Below are 16,768 nucleotides of genomic sequence, written 5' to 3' on the forward strand. Positions count from 1 at the left end.
GTGGTCCCTGCACGAACCCTAAGTACAGGTGCTAGCAATGGTGGTACCCAATAGGACACGGCACATACGGCCCCACTCTGAGGTCCCTGCATGGACCCTAAATACAGGCGCTAGCAATGGTGGTACCCAATAGGACGCGGCACATACAGCCCCACTCTGTGGTCCCTGCATGGACCCTAAATACAGGCGCTAGCAATGGTGGTACCCAATAGGACACGGCACATACGGCCCCACTCTGTGGTCCCTGCATGGACCCTAAATACAGGCGCTAGCAATGGTGGTACCCAATAGGACACGGCACATACGGCCCCACTCTGTGGTCCCTGCATGGACCCTAAATACAGGCGCTAGCAATGGTGGTACCCAATAGGACACGGCACATACAGCCCCACTCTGTGGTCCCTGCACGAACCCTAAGTACAGGTGCTAGCAATGGTGGTACCCAATAGGACACGGCACATACGGCCCCACTCTGAGGTCCCTGCACGGACCCTAAGTACAGGTGCTAGCAATGGTGGTACCACAAGGACACGGCACATACGGCCCCACTCTGTGGTCCCTGCACGGACCCTAAGTACAGGTGCTAGCAATGGTGGTACCCAATAGGACACGGCACATACGGCCCCACTCTGAGGTCCCTGCACGGACCCTAAGTACAGGCGCTAGCAATGGTGGTACCCAATAGGACGCGGCACATACAGCCCCACTCTGAGGTCCCTGCATGGACCCTAAATACAGGCGCTAGCAATGGTGGTACCCAATAGGACACGGCACATACAGCCCCACTCTGTGGTCCCTGCATGGACCCTAAATACAGGCGCTAGCAATGGTGGTACCCAATAGGACACGGCACATACGGCCCCACTCTGTGGTCCCTGCATGGACCCTAAGTACAGGCGCTAGCAATGGTGGTACCACTAGGACACTGCACATACAGCCCCACTCTGTGGTCCCTGCATGGACCCTAAATACAGGCGCTAGCAATGGTGGTACCCAATAGGACACGGCACATACAGCCCCACTCTGTGGTCCCTGCACGAACCCTAAGTACAGGTGCTAGCAATGGTGGTACCCAATAGGACACGGCACATACGGCCCCACTCTGAGGTCCCTGCACGGACCCTAAGTACAGGTGCTAGCAATGGTGGTACCACAAGGACACGGCACATACGGCCCCACTCTGTGGTCCCTGCACGGACCCTAAGTACAGGTGCTAGCAATGGTGGTACCCAATAGGACACGGCACATACGGCCCCACTCTGAGGTCCCTGCACGGACCCTAAGTACAGGCGCTAGCAATGGTGGTACCCAATAGGACGCGGCACATACAGCCCCACTCTGAGGTCCCTGCATGGACCCTAAATACAGGCGCTAGCAATGGTGGTACCCAATAGGACACGGCACATACAGCCCCACTCTGTGGTCCCTGCATGGACCCTAAATACAGGCGCTAGCAATGGTGGTACCCAATAGGACACGGCACATACGGCCCCACTCTGTGGTCCCTGCATGGACCCTAAGTACAGGCGCTAGCAATGGTGGTACCACTAGGACACGGCACATACAGCCCCACTCTGTGGTCCCTGCACGAACCCTAAGTACAGGCGCTAGCAATGGTGGTACCACAAGGACACCACACCTACAGCCCCACTCTGTGAACACAGACGCTCACAGCCCGGACTCCCCTCTGTGCGGTCGTCTCTCCCGGCTGCTGAGGGTGTGGAGCGCGGGGCGTGCCCGGCATTCAGCGCCCGAATATTGAGTCCGCACCAACTCACCCCGGTAGGAGGGGGGCGCGGAGAGCAGCTGCACCGGCATCCAGGAAGTGTCTCCGCACCGCAGCTCGGAGCAGTCGCGGGGTCTCCCCGTACGGAGGAAGCATGGGGTTAGAGAAGGAGAAAGCCGACGCTCGCATCTTCATGGACGAGGACGAGTTCAACCGCTCCTCTGCCCCGATGCTGGCGGAGAAATCGTATGACAGTGAGCCGGACCGGGACCCGCACGACCTGAACGGGCACCTGAAGGTGAGTGCTGCGCAGATATAGCAGAGCCGAGCGGGTACTGGCAGACTCCCCGCAAGTCCTGCTCTGCCACACCTGTGTATGCCAGGGCACGGTGTATACCTGGTCCTATCTCTGTGGGCAGAACACATGGGTCTGAACTACAAGTAACAGCAAGTCCACATATAATAATAGTAATCTTTATTATATAATAATCTTTATTTCTATATAGCGCTAACATATTCTGCAGCGCACATTATTATCGCTGTCCCCATTGGGGCTCACAATCTAAATTCCCTATGAGTATGTCTTTGGAATGTGGGAGGAAACTGGAGAACCCGGAGGAAACCCACGCAAACATGGGGAGAACATGCAAACTCATTGCAGATGTTGTCCTGAGTGGGATTAGAACCCAGGACCCCAGCGCTGCAAGGCTGCAGTGCTAACCACTGAGCCACCATGCTGCCCACATACATGTCTTATCTGGTTTTTCCATTTATGTAGAGCAATAAAAAAAATCCAAAAAAGCCCCTAATTGTGACCCGACTAGCGGCTCAGTGTCACTCACCCTGCAGGGACTGGGTATAGCCTGGGTGGTACGGTGCGTCCGTGTATCATCAGACCTGCTGTCCATGACTGCCACGTTCAGGCGATCAAACTGGGGACATGGCTGGCACCGTATGCCCGCTATAGCGGTGGTGCAGAGCGTAAATTGGAGCAAACTAGAGTATGGTGGGATTTCTATTTGTCCCCTCAGATCTGTAGTATCCAGTGTGAACGAGCACCTAGACTAACATTGCACCCTGACACTGATGAGCGAAGCCTCGGGGAGGATGCGCGGCCCCTGTAATAGAGCGGAGTAGCCAGTGTGAACGAGCACCTAGACTAACATTGCACCCTGACACTGATGAGCGAGGCCTCGGGGAGGGTGCGCGGCCCCTGTAATAGAGCGGAGTAGCCAGTGTGAACGAGCACCTAGACTAACATTGCACCCTGACACTGATGAGCGAGGCCTCGGGGAGGGTGCGCGGCCCCTGTAATAGAGCGGAGTAGCCAATGTGAACGAGCACCTAGACTAACATTGCACCCTGACACTGATGAGCGAGGCCTCGGGGAGGATGCGCGGCCCCTGTAATAGAGCGGAGTAGCCAGTGTGAACGAGCACCTAGACTAACATTGCACCCTGACACTGATGAGCGAGGCCTCGGGGAGGGTGCGCGGCCCCTGTAATAGAGCGGAGTAGCCAATGTGAACGAGCACCTAGACTAACATTGCACCCTGACACTGATGAGCGAGGCCTCGGGGAGGGTGCGCGGCCCCTGTAATAGAGAGGAGTAGCCAGTGTGAACGAGCACCTAGACTAACATTGCACCCTGACACTGATGAGCGAGGCCTCGGGGAGGGTGCGCGGCCCCTGTAATAGAGCGGAGTAGCCAATGTGAACGAGCACCTAGACTAACATTGCACCCTGACACTGATGAGCGAGGCCTCGGGGAGGGTGCGCGGCCCATGTAATAGAGAGGAGTAGCCAATGTGAACGAGCACTTAGACTAACATTGTACCCTGACACTGATGAGCGAGGCCTCGGGGAGGGTGCGCGGCCCCTGAAATAGAGCGGAGTAGCCAGTGTAAACTAGCACCTAGACTAACATTGCACCCTGACACTGATGAGCGAGGCCTCGGGGAGGATGCGCGGCCCCTGTAATAGAGCGGAGTAGCCAGTGTGAACGAGCACCTAGACTAACATTGCACCCTGACACTGATGAGTGAAGCCTCGGGAAGGATGCGCGGCCCCTGTAGTAAAGCGGAGTAGCCAATGTGAACGAGCACCTAGACTAACATTGCACCCTGACACTGATGAGCGAGGCCTCGGGGAGGGTGCGCGGCCCCTGTAATAGAGCGGAGTAACCTGTGTGAACGAGCACCTAGACTAACATTGCACCCTGACACTGATGAGCGAGGCCTCGGGGAGGATGCGCGGCCCCTGTAGTAGAGCGGAGTAGCCGGTGTGAACGAGCACCTAGACTAACATTGCACCCTGACACTGATGAGCGAGGCCTCGGGGAGGATGCGCGGCCCCTGTAATAGAGCAGAGTAGCCTGTGTGAACGAGCACCTAGACTAACATTGCACCCTGACACTGATGAGCGAGGCCTCGGGGAGGGTGCGCGGCCCCTGTAATAGGGAGGAGTAGCCAATGTGAACGAGCACCTAGACTAACATTGCACCCTGACACTGATGAACGAGGACTCGGGGAGGGTGTGCGGCCCATGTAATAGAGCGGAGTAGCCAGTGTGAACGAGCACCTAGACTAACATTGCACCCTGACACTGATGAGCGAGGCCTCGGGGAGGGTGCGCGGCCCCTGTAATAGAGCGGAGTAGCCAATGTGAACGAGCACCTAGACTAACATTGCACCCTGACACTGATGAGCGAGGCCTCGGGGAGGGTGCGCGGCCCCTGTAATAGAGCGGAGTAGCCAGTGTGAACGAGCACCTAGACTAACATTACACCCTGACACTGATGAGCGAGGCCTCGGGGAGGGTGCGCGGCCCCTGTAATAGAGAGGAGTAGCCAATGTGAACGAGCACCTAGACTAACATTGCACCCTGACACTGATGAGCGAGGCCTCGGGGAGGGTGCGCGGCCCCTGTAATAGAGCGGAGTAGCCAGTGTAAACTAGCACCTAGACTAACATTGCACCCTGACACTGATGAGCGAGGCCTCGGGGAGGATGCGCGGCCCCTGTAGTAGAGCGGAGTAGCCGGTGTGAACGAGCACCTACACTAACATTGCACCCTGACACTGATGAGCGAGGCCTCGGGGAGGATGCGCGGCCCCTGTAGTAGAGCGGAGTAGCCGGTGTGAACGAGCACCTAGACTAACATTGCACCCTGACACTGATGAGCGAGGCCTCGGGGAGGATGCGCGGCCCCTGTAGTAGAGCGGAGTAGCCGGTGTGAACGAGCACCTACACTAACATTGCACCCTGACGCTGATGAGCGAGGCCTCGGGGAGGATGCGCGGCCCCTGTAGTAGAGCGGAGTAGCCGGTGTGAACGAGCACCTAGACTAACATTGCACCCTGACGCTGATGAGCGAGGCCTTGGGGAGGGTGCGCGGCCCCTGTAATAGAGCTGCTGTCAGCCTGTTGTGTTCCCCATTTCTGTTGCAGCTCTCCTTCGAGGATGTGATAGCCGAGCCGGACTCCACGCACAGCTTTGATAAAGTGTGGATCTGCAGCACCGCCCTGTTTGAGATCAGTAAATACCTCATCTACAAGTTGCTGACCGTGCTCCTCGCCATCCCGCTGGCCTTCGTCCTAGGACTACTCTTCGCCATCCTCAGCTGCCTGCACATCTGGTAAAGTCTTTACTATGGAAATGTAAATTCCACATAGAGATAAGAAATTCCAGCGGCCGTATAGAAATCCTGTGGCCACGGTGTGTGATGGCGGACAGTGGCTCTGTATTCTCACTGCCTGTTATGTCTGGAATGGAACATCTCACCATCATGGCACTTAGGCTGGGATGAGACATTAGCGAGATACAGCTGAGTCTCATAGGTGAAAGCGCAGCCCTGGCGCCGTCACTCCGGAGCGGAGCGTGCGGCTCCATGTTATGTTGTGCGGCTGCACACTCCGCTCCGGAGTGCCGACGCCAGAGGAGGGTTTTCTCCGGCGAGACTCGGCCGTATCTCGCATATGTGTGATCCCAGCCTTAAAGAGGTTTTCCTGTTTCAGAAAAACTCTGTTCCCCTCATGCAGTTAGCTTTAAATCAAAGCGAGCTTTACTCTCCCCTGGTCCAGCACTGAGTCCCTATGTCTGTTATCGTCTGCAGTGCTGCTATCTCGTCATCAATACTGCAGACAATCAGTGAGCTCTGCAGCTCATAACGTCAAATCAGGCAAAGTCACGGCACTCAGTGATCTAACAGCGGGAGTAGCGGCAAAGACTCATCTCTGGACCTGGGGAGGTTGAGAATAGCGGTCTGTTTTTTTACCACAAACTGTTTCAGAGGGCGAGGGCTTTTTGAAAACCGGAAAACCCCCTTAAGACAGGTTACATTACAGTAATGTGATCATTTCCCCCCAACTAATGCTAGGCCCAGAGCGCCACTTGTAGCAGGTCGGCTATACAATCCAGATTGGCACAATGGGCAAAGTAACATTAGGAGCAATCTTTGCCTGTGATCCCAGGAATGTAATAGCTCAGGGAGGAGCCGTCACCACCAGTGACTTCTCTGATAGCACGTGGCGTCCATTTTCTCTAGCATAGCTATCCTGCACCGTGTGTTTTTAGGCTGTGTGCCCACGTTGTGTTTTTTATGCTTTTCTGCCGTATTTTTTGCCGCAGTGGAAACGCTTGAAACCGCATTCCCATGCAATCCTATGGGATTCTGCAGCTGCTGTGCCCATGCTGCAGAGTTTCCCGCTGCGTAATCGCATAGTGGTAAAATCAGCAGCATGTTCATTATTTCTGCGGAATCGCGGCGATTCCGCAGCCATAGGGTTGCATTGAAACGCTCGCTTTACGCATGCGGCTATGCTCACCATGTGTAAAGTAAGCGCTTCACGTGCTGATGGTACCCGGGTCTGCAGGAGAGGAGACTCTCCTCCAGGCCCTTGGGAACCATAGAATTAAAATAAAAAATAGGGATATACTTACCTTCTCATGGCCCCCGGAGTCCTCCTGCCTCTCAGCGGTGCGCGTGGCGGCTTCCGTTCCCAGGGATGCATTGCACAAATCACCTGGGATGACGTCGCTGTCGCGTGACCGTGACATCACCAAGGTCCTTTGCGTAAAGCATCCCTGGGAACGGAACGTATCGGGAGCGACGCTGAGGAGATCGGGGGCCGTCGGAAGGTGAGAATAACCATTTTTGTTATTTTTAACATTCTATCGTTTACTGTTGATGCAGCATAGGCAGCGTCAATAGTAAAAAGTTGGTCACACTTGTCAAGCACTATGCGACCAACCTGTCAATCACTTTTCCAAGCGATGCGTCCAATCGCTTGTAAAGCGCAAGCATTCTGCAAGCTAAAACCGCTTGGTTTTTGCGTGAAAACGCATACGAATTCCGCATGTGTTTTACACGCGGCAGGGAGTTGCAGAAATGCTGCAGACATTTGCGCAGCATTTCTGCAACGTGGGCACATAGCCTTACAGTTGTCCATTGTGCTGTTTCTGTTACTCCCCTAGAAAATGTAGAGGTAAATTACAAGCTGGGTGTCACCAGTCCGCCTGTCAGTGGTGTGTCCGTACACTGTCACTGGCGTTGTGTATGTGCTGATGTAGGAATACAGCCCATTAATAAAGGAGATCAGTAACTCCCATTTTTTAATTTATTTATAAAATCACAAGAGGAATAACAGACGAAGGGAAAAAAACACAAAAAATAATTATTCAGAATTATTATTTCATGAGGAATATAAGGATTTAGATGTCAGGAGTAGTGATTGGTCCTCTTTAAAGGGAATGTATCAGCATGTTTTTGCTATGTAATCTTAGAGCAGCATGTTGTAGGGGCAGAGACCCTGTTTCCAGCCATGTATCACGTACTAGGCTGTAGTATTTTGCAGTTTCAATATAAGTGTTTTACCCGCATGAGATTATCACTAGAGGACTAGGTGCCTTGTGTCCCATAGTCAACTGCTCTATGTAACCACACTCCTTCCTGGCCTAGCTGCTTTCTGTCAATGCGCAGTGTACAGGGAAAGCTGCCAATCGGGTGTGTGTGGGGATATACAGAGCTCGGCATTTGAGCACCGCTACATCTACAGCAGAGAAAACAGGGATTGTATCAAATGACAGCAAGCAGATTAGCAAGTGACACATTGCTGGAATCAGGGTCTCAGCCTCTACTGTACATTATGCTGCAAAAACCTGGTGCCAGATTCCATTTAAGAAAGGCAGGTAAGTCATTCATTAGAGACAACTGTGTCCGATGCCAGCTATGTTCCAGGTTCTATTGTGACCAGAGTTCGGAGGGTGTTAGCTGCCATGCTGCTTCACCAGAGGGATGAAAGACCCTGGTCACTGGCCTGTCCCAAAATGTTAGAAAGGAATGGATCTCATTAACGTCTCATGGGTCCACTGGGTTTTCATTTCTTGCAGAAGAGGATATAGCAGCAGACTTAAAAAGGAAAAATGGAGCCTCGTGTGTGAATGACACATATGTAGTCTCTGCTCACACAGCGCTTGTCAGCTGCATACATTGGGAGGATTTCCAGGCATGCCCTCAACTTAAGGCCCTGACATGTAGCTGTGTGTAAAGTGGTATATGGCGCCAATAGACATTTTCTGTAGGTAGCAATAAAGGCATTCTGGAGTATACCAACCCAACAGACCGGATGTTAAAGGGACAGTCTGTGCGCCTGTGTCTGGTTACCGGGCCTATGGAGAGCTTATACGTGTGCACTGCAGGAGCAAATAAAAATTGTGCAAAGGAGATTTATCAATATATTACACAGAAGGGAATTCATTTCTGTGTCTGAAAGGGTTACTCCAGAATCAAAACTTACAATGATGGCAAAACGCTCTAAAAGATGTCTTTTGAGCTTTCCCAGTATCTGGTACTGTAAAATATAGAGCGTCTTCCAAAATGCCAGAATAGACACATTACTTCTTTTAACCTCTTGGGGGTTTCAGTTCTTCAAGCCGTTCAAAGGCATTCATTCATTGTATCATTTTCTGATGGGTGAACATGCCCAATGGCTAAAGGGATTTAGTCTGTTCAAACCAATTACAGGCACCCAGTGCAGCATGGTGGGGCCACCTTCCCACTTGCTTCATTTCCATCTCTATCCACCCTTCTCTGTCTCTATGAAGCCAGAGCTGTCAATCTAAGCAGAGGGGTTGAAGAATAAGCAGGTGGGAAGGTGCACAGAACTGTGTGGCCACGCCATGATGCACCGAGTGCCTGTACTTGGCTTAGACAGTCATTCTGTGCTGACAGTCCTATTCCTTGGCAAACAATATGCAGAGGCACTTTGAACTATATTTGAACCTAAAAGAGATCACATTCCAGTTAAGAAGAAATTGATTTATACAGTTTGCTTTTTGGCATACAGCAGCAGTCGTTTTATTGTCAGCCCTTATTACAAGAAGCAGGTAACTGAATAGGCCGTTCTGTATTTAGTATGGGACACTTACTTAATCCAGAGGGTGAAAGTCTACACATCATGCTATCACTCTCAGAGAACTGTCCAAAAAAGAACTACTTCAGCTTCAGTTCATGATATTAAGTAACTTTGTTTAGCCATAGAAACTTTATCTATTGCACTACAGGACTTTTTTTCTTAATTTGTGCTGTCACTAGTCCCCCAACATATATGATTCAACCAGTATCACCTTAGGCCATATGATCACGCAGTGGCCATGTTGTGATTCCGTTCCACGTCTTTATGATTTCCAAAGGGCCTCTCGGTCAATAGAAGTTTTTGTATGATGAAGATGCATTTACTACATCATAGGGTGAGCGGTTTAACAGAAGCTTATATCAAGTATAATGATGATGACTGCACAGTGCCTGTCAGGCAGTTATCGTGTAGAAGGTCACACTTCAGGCCTCTGACTGTATACTGATAATCTATTAGGTAATATAGAAGAATTTAGAGGGAAGAATACTCACATTGATGCCACAGCATGCAGACGTGTAAGGGTATGTTTCCATGTTCAGGAAACGCTGCGTGTTTGGCGCTGCGTAGAGCCGCAGCGTCAAACACGCAGCGTCCAGATGTTACAGCAAAGTGGAGGGGATTTCATAAAATCCCGTCTCCACTATGCGGTAAAACACGGAGGCGGCAGACCCGCGTAAACGGACATGCGTCGCATCTTTGAACGCAGCATGTTTGTTTACAACGCGGCGAGGCTCCGTCACCGCGCCGTATATTTACCATAGACTATCATTAGATGCGATAAAATCGCATCTAATGATTAGTCACATGCGTAGAGCTTACTACGCATGTCTGCCGGTTCACCTGTCCCGCCGCCAGAAGTCCCTCATCCACTGCAGTTCTCGCGATAACGTATGTTATCGCGAGAACTGCCGTGCACGTGACCGGAACTTACCGTATCTCTGGTCACTAGTCTGGTTCTCGCACACAGCTGATCAGCTGTTTGCGAGAATGCTGTAGTGTAGGCGATCGCTGGAGAGTTATCTCCGGCGATTATCTACCGGCTCTGCTGCATCTGGATGTCAGGCATCCAGATGTAGCAGAGCCAGACTCATCTACACTGTGTGCACATACAACATACAACACACACCATACAACATGCGACAACATGTGACATGCGGCAACATGCGACAACATTCGACATGCGACGACATGTGATTTGCGACGACATGCGACATGCGACATGCAACATGTGATGACATGCGACGACATGTGACATGCAGCGACATGCGACAACATTCGACATGCAACATTCGGTGACATGCGACATACAACATGTGACATGTGACAACATGCGACAACATGCGTCATGTGACAACATGCGTCATGCACCATACAACACATACATACCGTACATACATACATATAGACATACAGTACATTAAACATAGAGTAGATACTCACCATCACTTGTCACTTTGATCCCTGAAGCCATTGTCACCTGTAAAAAATATTAAAATAATAAACAAACACTATACTCCCTGATCCGCAGAAATCCAATTAAAACGAGTGTCCCACGACAATCTCCCGTGGAGAGCAGCAGCATCAGCTGATGCGACCCCTCTCCAGGGGCTCCAGGAATACAATGATGGTGGGTATCCTTCCATAATGTATTCCTCACAATGTATTCCTACGCCCCTGTGAGAAAATAGTCCCTTGTCTCACTTTTGGCATTGCTGTGTAAGAAAGTTCCCACGCAGCAGTTGCCATAAAGTGAGACCAGTGAACTAGAGTAACCTCTCAGTAATGCACTGCAGGAGCCATTGTCTCCTGTCAGTGTGTCACTGAGGGTCCTATAGAGCAGTGACATCACCCGATGTCACTGTTCTATAGGGGAGATCGTCGTGGGACACTCGTTATTAATTGGACTGCGTCGGACATGGAGTATACGGTTTATTATTTTACGTTTTTTTGCAGGCGATCGAGTATGGTAAGTATGGTGAAATTAAGAATAATAAAATACTTTTTTTCTGGCTGTGTCTTTATTTCTTTTTTAACTCTTTCACTACTCTAGGATTAATAATGGATAGGCGTCTTATTGACTCCTCTCCATTATTAACCCGGCTTAATGTCAACTTACAATAGCAAGGTGACATTAGCCCCTTATTACCCCATATCCCACCGCTACACGGGCGTGGGAAGAGAGGGGCTAAGTGCCGGAATTGGCGCATTTTACAGATGCGCCATTTCTGGGGTGTCTGTGGGCTGGTATATGTAGCCGGGGGGGGCCTCTCTAGGCTATGAATATCAGCTCGCAGCTGTCTGCGTAGCTTTTCTGGCTCTAAATTATAGGGGGACCCCCACGTCATTTTTTTGGGGGGGTCCCCCTATTTTAATAACCAGTAAAGGCTACGCTGACAGCTGTGAGCTGATATTCATAGCCTGGGAGGGGCCATGGGTATTACCCCCTTCCCAGGCTACAAATATTGGCCCCCAGCCGTTAGCTCTCCCCCTCTGGCGCAGAAAATTGCGCGGGAGCCCACGCCATTTTTTTTCCAATTTTTATTTATTTTTTTTTAAATTAAACGTTCATTCATAAACATCGGCCTTGCTATTATATATCTACTAGATGGTAGCCCGATTCTAATGCATCGGGTATTCTAGATTATGTATGTACTTTATTTACGAAGTGGTGTTTAAATCCCGCTGCAATATCGCTGATTGGTCGCGGCCGGCCAGGCGCGAGTAATCAGCAAAGCGTGGTTTAAATCCCGCACCAATTCATGGCCTGACTGCACCTGTCGCTGATTGGTCGCGCCAGCCGCCCGCGACCAATGAGCGACGCGGGATGGGATTTCCGTTATAGACAAACAGACCCTTTGACGATTATATATATATATACTAGATGGTGGCCCGATTCTAACGCATCGGGTATTCTAGAATATGCATGTCCACGTAGTATTCTAGAATATGCATGTCCACGTAGTATATTGCCAGCCACGTAGTATATTGCCCAGCCACGTAGTATATTGCACAGCGATGTAGTATACAGCACAGAGCCACGTAGTATATTGCCCAGCCACGTAGTGTATTGGCCAGTCACAAAGTATATTGCCCAGCTACGTAGTATATTGCCCAGCCACGTATGTCACAGGTTAAAAAAATAAAAAATAAACATATAATCACCTTCCGAGGGAGCCCTTGTAGTCATGTCGCCTGTGTGCAGTGCACTCCGCAGCTTCCGGTCCCAGGGTTGGTAGCGCAGGACCCGTGATGACGTCGCGGTCACATGACCGTGACGTCATGGCAGGTCCTTCTCGCGCAGGACCTGTAATGAGGTCGCGGTCACATGACCGTGACATCATGGCAGGTCCTTGTCGCATACCATCCTTGCCACCGGAACCTGCCGCTTGCATGGAGCGGTTACCAGAGCATCGCGAGGAGCGGGAAAGGCGGCGGTAGGTGAGTATATAATGATTTTTTATTTTTAACATTAGATCCTTTTACTATTGCCGCTGCATAGGCAGCATCAATAGTAAAAACTTGGTCACACAGGGTTAATAGCGGCGGTAACGGAGTGAGTTACCCACGGCATAACGCGGTCCGTTACCGCTGGCATTAACCCTGTGTGAGCGTGACTGCGGGGAGTATGGAGCGGGCGCCGGGCACTGACTGCAGGGTAGTAGGGAGGGACTAATCGGACTGTGGCCGTTGCTGATTGGTCGCGGCAGCCATGACAGGCAGCTGGCGAGACCAATCAGCGACTTGGATTCCATGACAGACAGAGGCCGCGACCAATGAATATCCGTGACAGAAGGCCAGACAGACAGAAAGACGGAAATGACCTTTAGACAATTATATAGTAGACTAGATGGTGGTTCGATTCTAACGCATTGGATATTCTAGAATATGGTTGTATGTATGTACGTTGCGCTGTGAGTGGGGGTTAAATTCCGCGAGACCGCTACGTCATCATCTTGTGAGACTGCAATGCATGGACCGGTCACTGGAGCGTCGCGAGGAGCGGGAAAGGCCTCAGCTGGATCCAGGGGCCGACGGAGGGTGAGTATATAATGATTTTTTTAATTATTATTATTTTTAACATTAGATCTTTTTACTATTGATGCTGCATAGGTAGCATCAATAGTAAAAAAGTTGGTCACATAGGGTTAATAGCAGCGTTAACAGAGTGCGTTACACCGCGGCATAGCGCGGTCCGTTAACGCTGCCATTAACCCTGTGTGAGTGCGGACTGGAGGGGAGTATGGAGCGGCCATTTCACCGATGGACTGTGCCCGTCGCTGACTGGTCGCTGCAAAAACAGCCACGACCGATCAGCGACTTGGGATTTCCGTGACAGACAGACAGAATAAAGATACATAGCTATATTAAACATCGGGCTTGGTATTATCTATCTATTATCTATGTATCATCTATCTATTAATATATCTATCTAGCTATCTATAGATATATCTATCGATAGATATATTTATAGATAGATAATAATAGATACGATAGATCTCTCTATCATCTATCGATCTATCTGTTATTCTGTTATCTATCATCTGTCTGTGTGTGTAAGCAATTATTCTTCAATGGAGTATGTAAATGAAGAGGTTGGACAAGAAATGACATCACCCTTTTTTTTTTTTTGGTATATCTTTATTGAACTTACAAAAACACACACAAATGCGCATGAAAAACGCAGGTGACCTGCCAGTCACCTCAGGTGCAGATTTGGTGCAGATTTTACCTGAGTCAAATCCTGATGCAATCCGGAACGTGGACACATACCCTTACTGGCTCCAGTCATGTGATTCTGTGCAGATGTAACATGGGATTTATAGCAGAGCACAGGGTATGTGCACACGTCAGGATTTCTTGCACAAATTTTCCTGACAAAAACCGGACATTTCTGCCAGAAATCCGCATGAGGTTTTTTCCGCGTTTTTCATGTGTTTTTGGTGCGTTTTTTCCCAAATGCATAGAATAGCGGGAAAAACGCAGAAAATCCGCAAAATTAATGACCATGCTGCTTTTTTTACCGCAATGCATTTTTTTTGCAGAAAAAAACGCATCATGTGCACAAAACATGCAGAATGCATTCTAAATGATAGGATGCATAATGTATGCATTTTTAATGAGTTTTTATAGCGTTTTTACTGCAAAAAAACTGAAAAAAAAAAACGCGAAAAAACCTGAACGTGTGCATATAGCCTAACACATGTAAGATGAAAGTTAGGAATCAAGATGGAGGCTGAAGGGATGAAAACAGGAGGTTGATGGACCTGCATGGCAGTAAGTATGCTGTATTTAAGAGAAGTGCAGCGTGTGATAGACAATTAGTTAGAGGTGTGGTTATAGAAGAAAGAAAACCTAGGAGTGATTAAGGTTTAACACTTGCGTAGCGGAGGGCTGCGTAGTTCCTCCATTAAGCCCCGCCCACTGTCGCACCTCTTCCATTCAGCTCTGCCTACGTCAGCATGCGTCCTGCGTACTTATCCTTAACACTGGGTACGCAGGCCATGCGGATGCCTCTGCATGCGTCGTTTTGACGCGTTGAACGCAACATGTTGCGGTCGGCGCAGCGTCAAAAAGAAGCATGTGGAGGCATCCGCATACATCTGCATGGCCTGCGTACCCAATGTTAGATAGGTACGCAGGACGCATGCCGACATAGGCGGAGCTGAATGGAAGAGGTGCGGCAGGGGCGGGGCTTAACGGAGGAACGACGCAACCCTCTGCAGCTCTACCCTACGCAAATGTGAACCTAGCCTGAGAGAAGTGCAGAGTGTGATAGACAATTAGTTAGAGGTTTGGTTATAGAAGGAAAAAACCTAGGAGTGGAAAGTGAATTTACCTGGACAATTCTGTATTACTCATATCTGCTCTATATCTGTTTTATTTGATAAAATAATTTGTTTTCCATGTGTGATTTGTAAATTTTTTGTTTTCAGGGTCGTGATGCCTTTTGTGAGAACCAGTCTAATGTTGCTGCCATCTGTACAAGCGGTATGGAGGGGACTGACAGACAGCTTTGTGGCCCCGCTGTTTGCAAGTATGGGGCGCTGCTTTTCAACGGTCAGCGTTCGAGTGGATCAGCCTTTTTAACCCGGTGATGATATGCAAGAATATATGAAAGCCCGTAGTGATAAATGTAGTTTAATAGACTCAGTTCACAGAAATTGCCTTTACCATCTACATGTGGACATTCCAGATGTGCTCCAACTGCAGTGTAACGCGTATCTGTCTGTCTACTGTATAAGTGCTGGACACCGGCAGCACCCTACTAAAACGACAGCAGATCATTGCCATGTCAGAAAGGATAGTACTAATTACACAGGCTGGGGCTGAAAAAAACAATGGGGTGCCTCCTAGAGAATGAAACCCTCATCCATCAGCTTCTTAATCCCATTGTTCTCTTAATTAATGGCATACCCATAAACCTCAAGTCCTGTCCCTACTTTGGCGTTATGTAATTAAGGTTCCTTATCAGGGGAGCTTTCTAAAAGATTGCTTTTCTCCCCCAAACTATAGAACTTCTAAGTAATTTACAAGTCTCTGGTTAATAGTCATCATCTAAAGGCCCCTTCACATTAAGCGACGCTGCAGCGATACCGACAACGAACCGGATCGCTGCAGCGTCACTGTTTGGTCGCTGGAGAGCTGTCACACAGACAGCTCTCCAGCGACCAACGATGCCGGTAACCAGGGTAAACATCGGGTAACTAAGCGCAGGGCCGCGCTTAGTAACCCGATGTTTACCCTGGTTACCAGCGTAAAAGTAAAAAAACACTACATACTTACCTACCGCTGTCTGTCCCCGGCGCTCTGCTTTTCTGCACTCCTCCTGTACTGGCTGTGAGCACAGCGGCCGGAAAGCAGAGCGGTGACGTCACCGCTGTGCTTTCCGGCTGACCGACGCTCACAGCCAGTACAGGAGGAGTGCAGAGCACAGCGCCGAGGACAGACAGCGGTAGGTAAGTATGTAGTGTTTGTTTTTTTTACTTTTACGCTGGTAACCAGGGTAAACATCGGGTTACTAAGCGCGGCCCTGCGCTTAGTTACCCGATGTTTACCCTGGTTACCAGTGAAGACATCGCTGGATCGGTGTCACACGCCGATCCAGCGATGTCCATGGGAGATCCAGCGACGAAATAAAGTTCTGGACTTTGTTCAGCGACCAACGATCTCCCAGCAGGGGCCTGATCGTTGGTCGCTGTCACACAGAACGATTTCCTTAACGATATCGTTGCTACGTCACAAAAAGCAACGATATCGTTAACGATATCGTTATGTGTGAAGGTACCTTTAGTTTTCATGATTACTAAGCCCATCGCCACTGGTTATTCCATGAAAAATTGCTGGAAATACATTTTCTCTTTCTGTATTAGTAGATTTATCGAGTTAGATACTCAGAATACTTTCTGCATTGTGGAAAGATTAGATAAGGATTCCAGCCAAAAATATTTCATACTTCTTACTATGGTTCAACAGTCACCATTCTAAGGATTGCTTGGGACCTTGTGGTCAGATCCCACAAAACTTGCATTTATCACCTATCCAGTGCTTAAAATGCATAAATATATATATATATATATATATATATATATATATATATATATATATATATATATATAAAATCTTGGAAGG

At 49.5% G+C, this 16,768-nt stretch overlaps 1 protein-coding gene across 1 annotated transcript; it reads left to right on the forward strand.

Moving 5' to 3' along the window:
• The first annotated feature begins 1,736 nt into the window (after positions 1 to 1,736).
• CAV2 (caveolin 2) lies at positions 1,737 to 15,560 on the forward strand. The gene is made up of 3 exons (XM_069764840.1): positions 1,737 to 2,024; positions 5,174 to 5,361; positions 15,073 to 15,560. The coding sequence occupies exons 1-3, from the start codon at positions 1,881 to 1,883 to the stop codon at positions 15,224 to 15,226; spliced, it is 486 nt and encodes a 161-aa protein (XP_069620941.1). The 5' UTR covers positions 1,737 to 1,880; the 3' UTR covers positions 15,227 to 15,560.
• Positions 15,561 to 16,768: the final 1,208 nt, after the last annotated feature.

The sequence above is a fragment of the Ranitomeya imitator genome, chromosome 4 (genome assembly GCF_032444005.1).
Source record: "Ranitomeya imitator isolate aRanImi1 chromosome 4, aRanImi1.pri, whole genome shotgun sequence".
Lineage (NCBI taxonomy): Eukaryota > Metazoa > Chordata > Amphibia > Anura > Dendrobatidae > Ranitomeya > Ranitomeya imitator.

Excerpts from the sequence above, each read along its gene's own strand:
- CAV2 (XM_069764840.1), top strand. The coding sequence starts at position 1,881 with ATGGGGTTAGAGAAGGAGAAAGCCGACGCTCGCATCTTCATGGACGAG. Across the intron at positions 2,025-5,173 it reads ACCTGAACGGGCACCTGAAG|CTCTCCTTCGAGGATGTGAT; the intron begins GTGAGTGCTGCG and ends TTTCTGTTGCAG. Across the intron at positions 5,362-15,072 it reads CTCAGCTGCCTGCACATCTG|GGTCGTGATGCCTTTTGTGA; the intron begins GTAAAGTCTTTA and ends TTTTGTTTTCAG.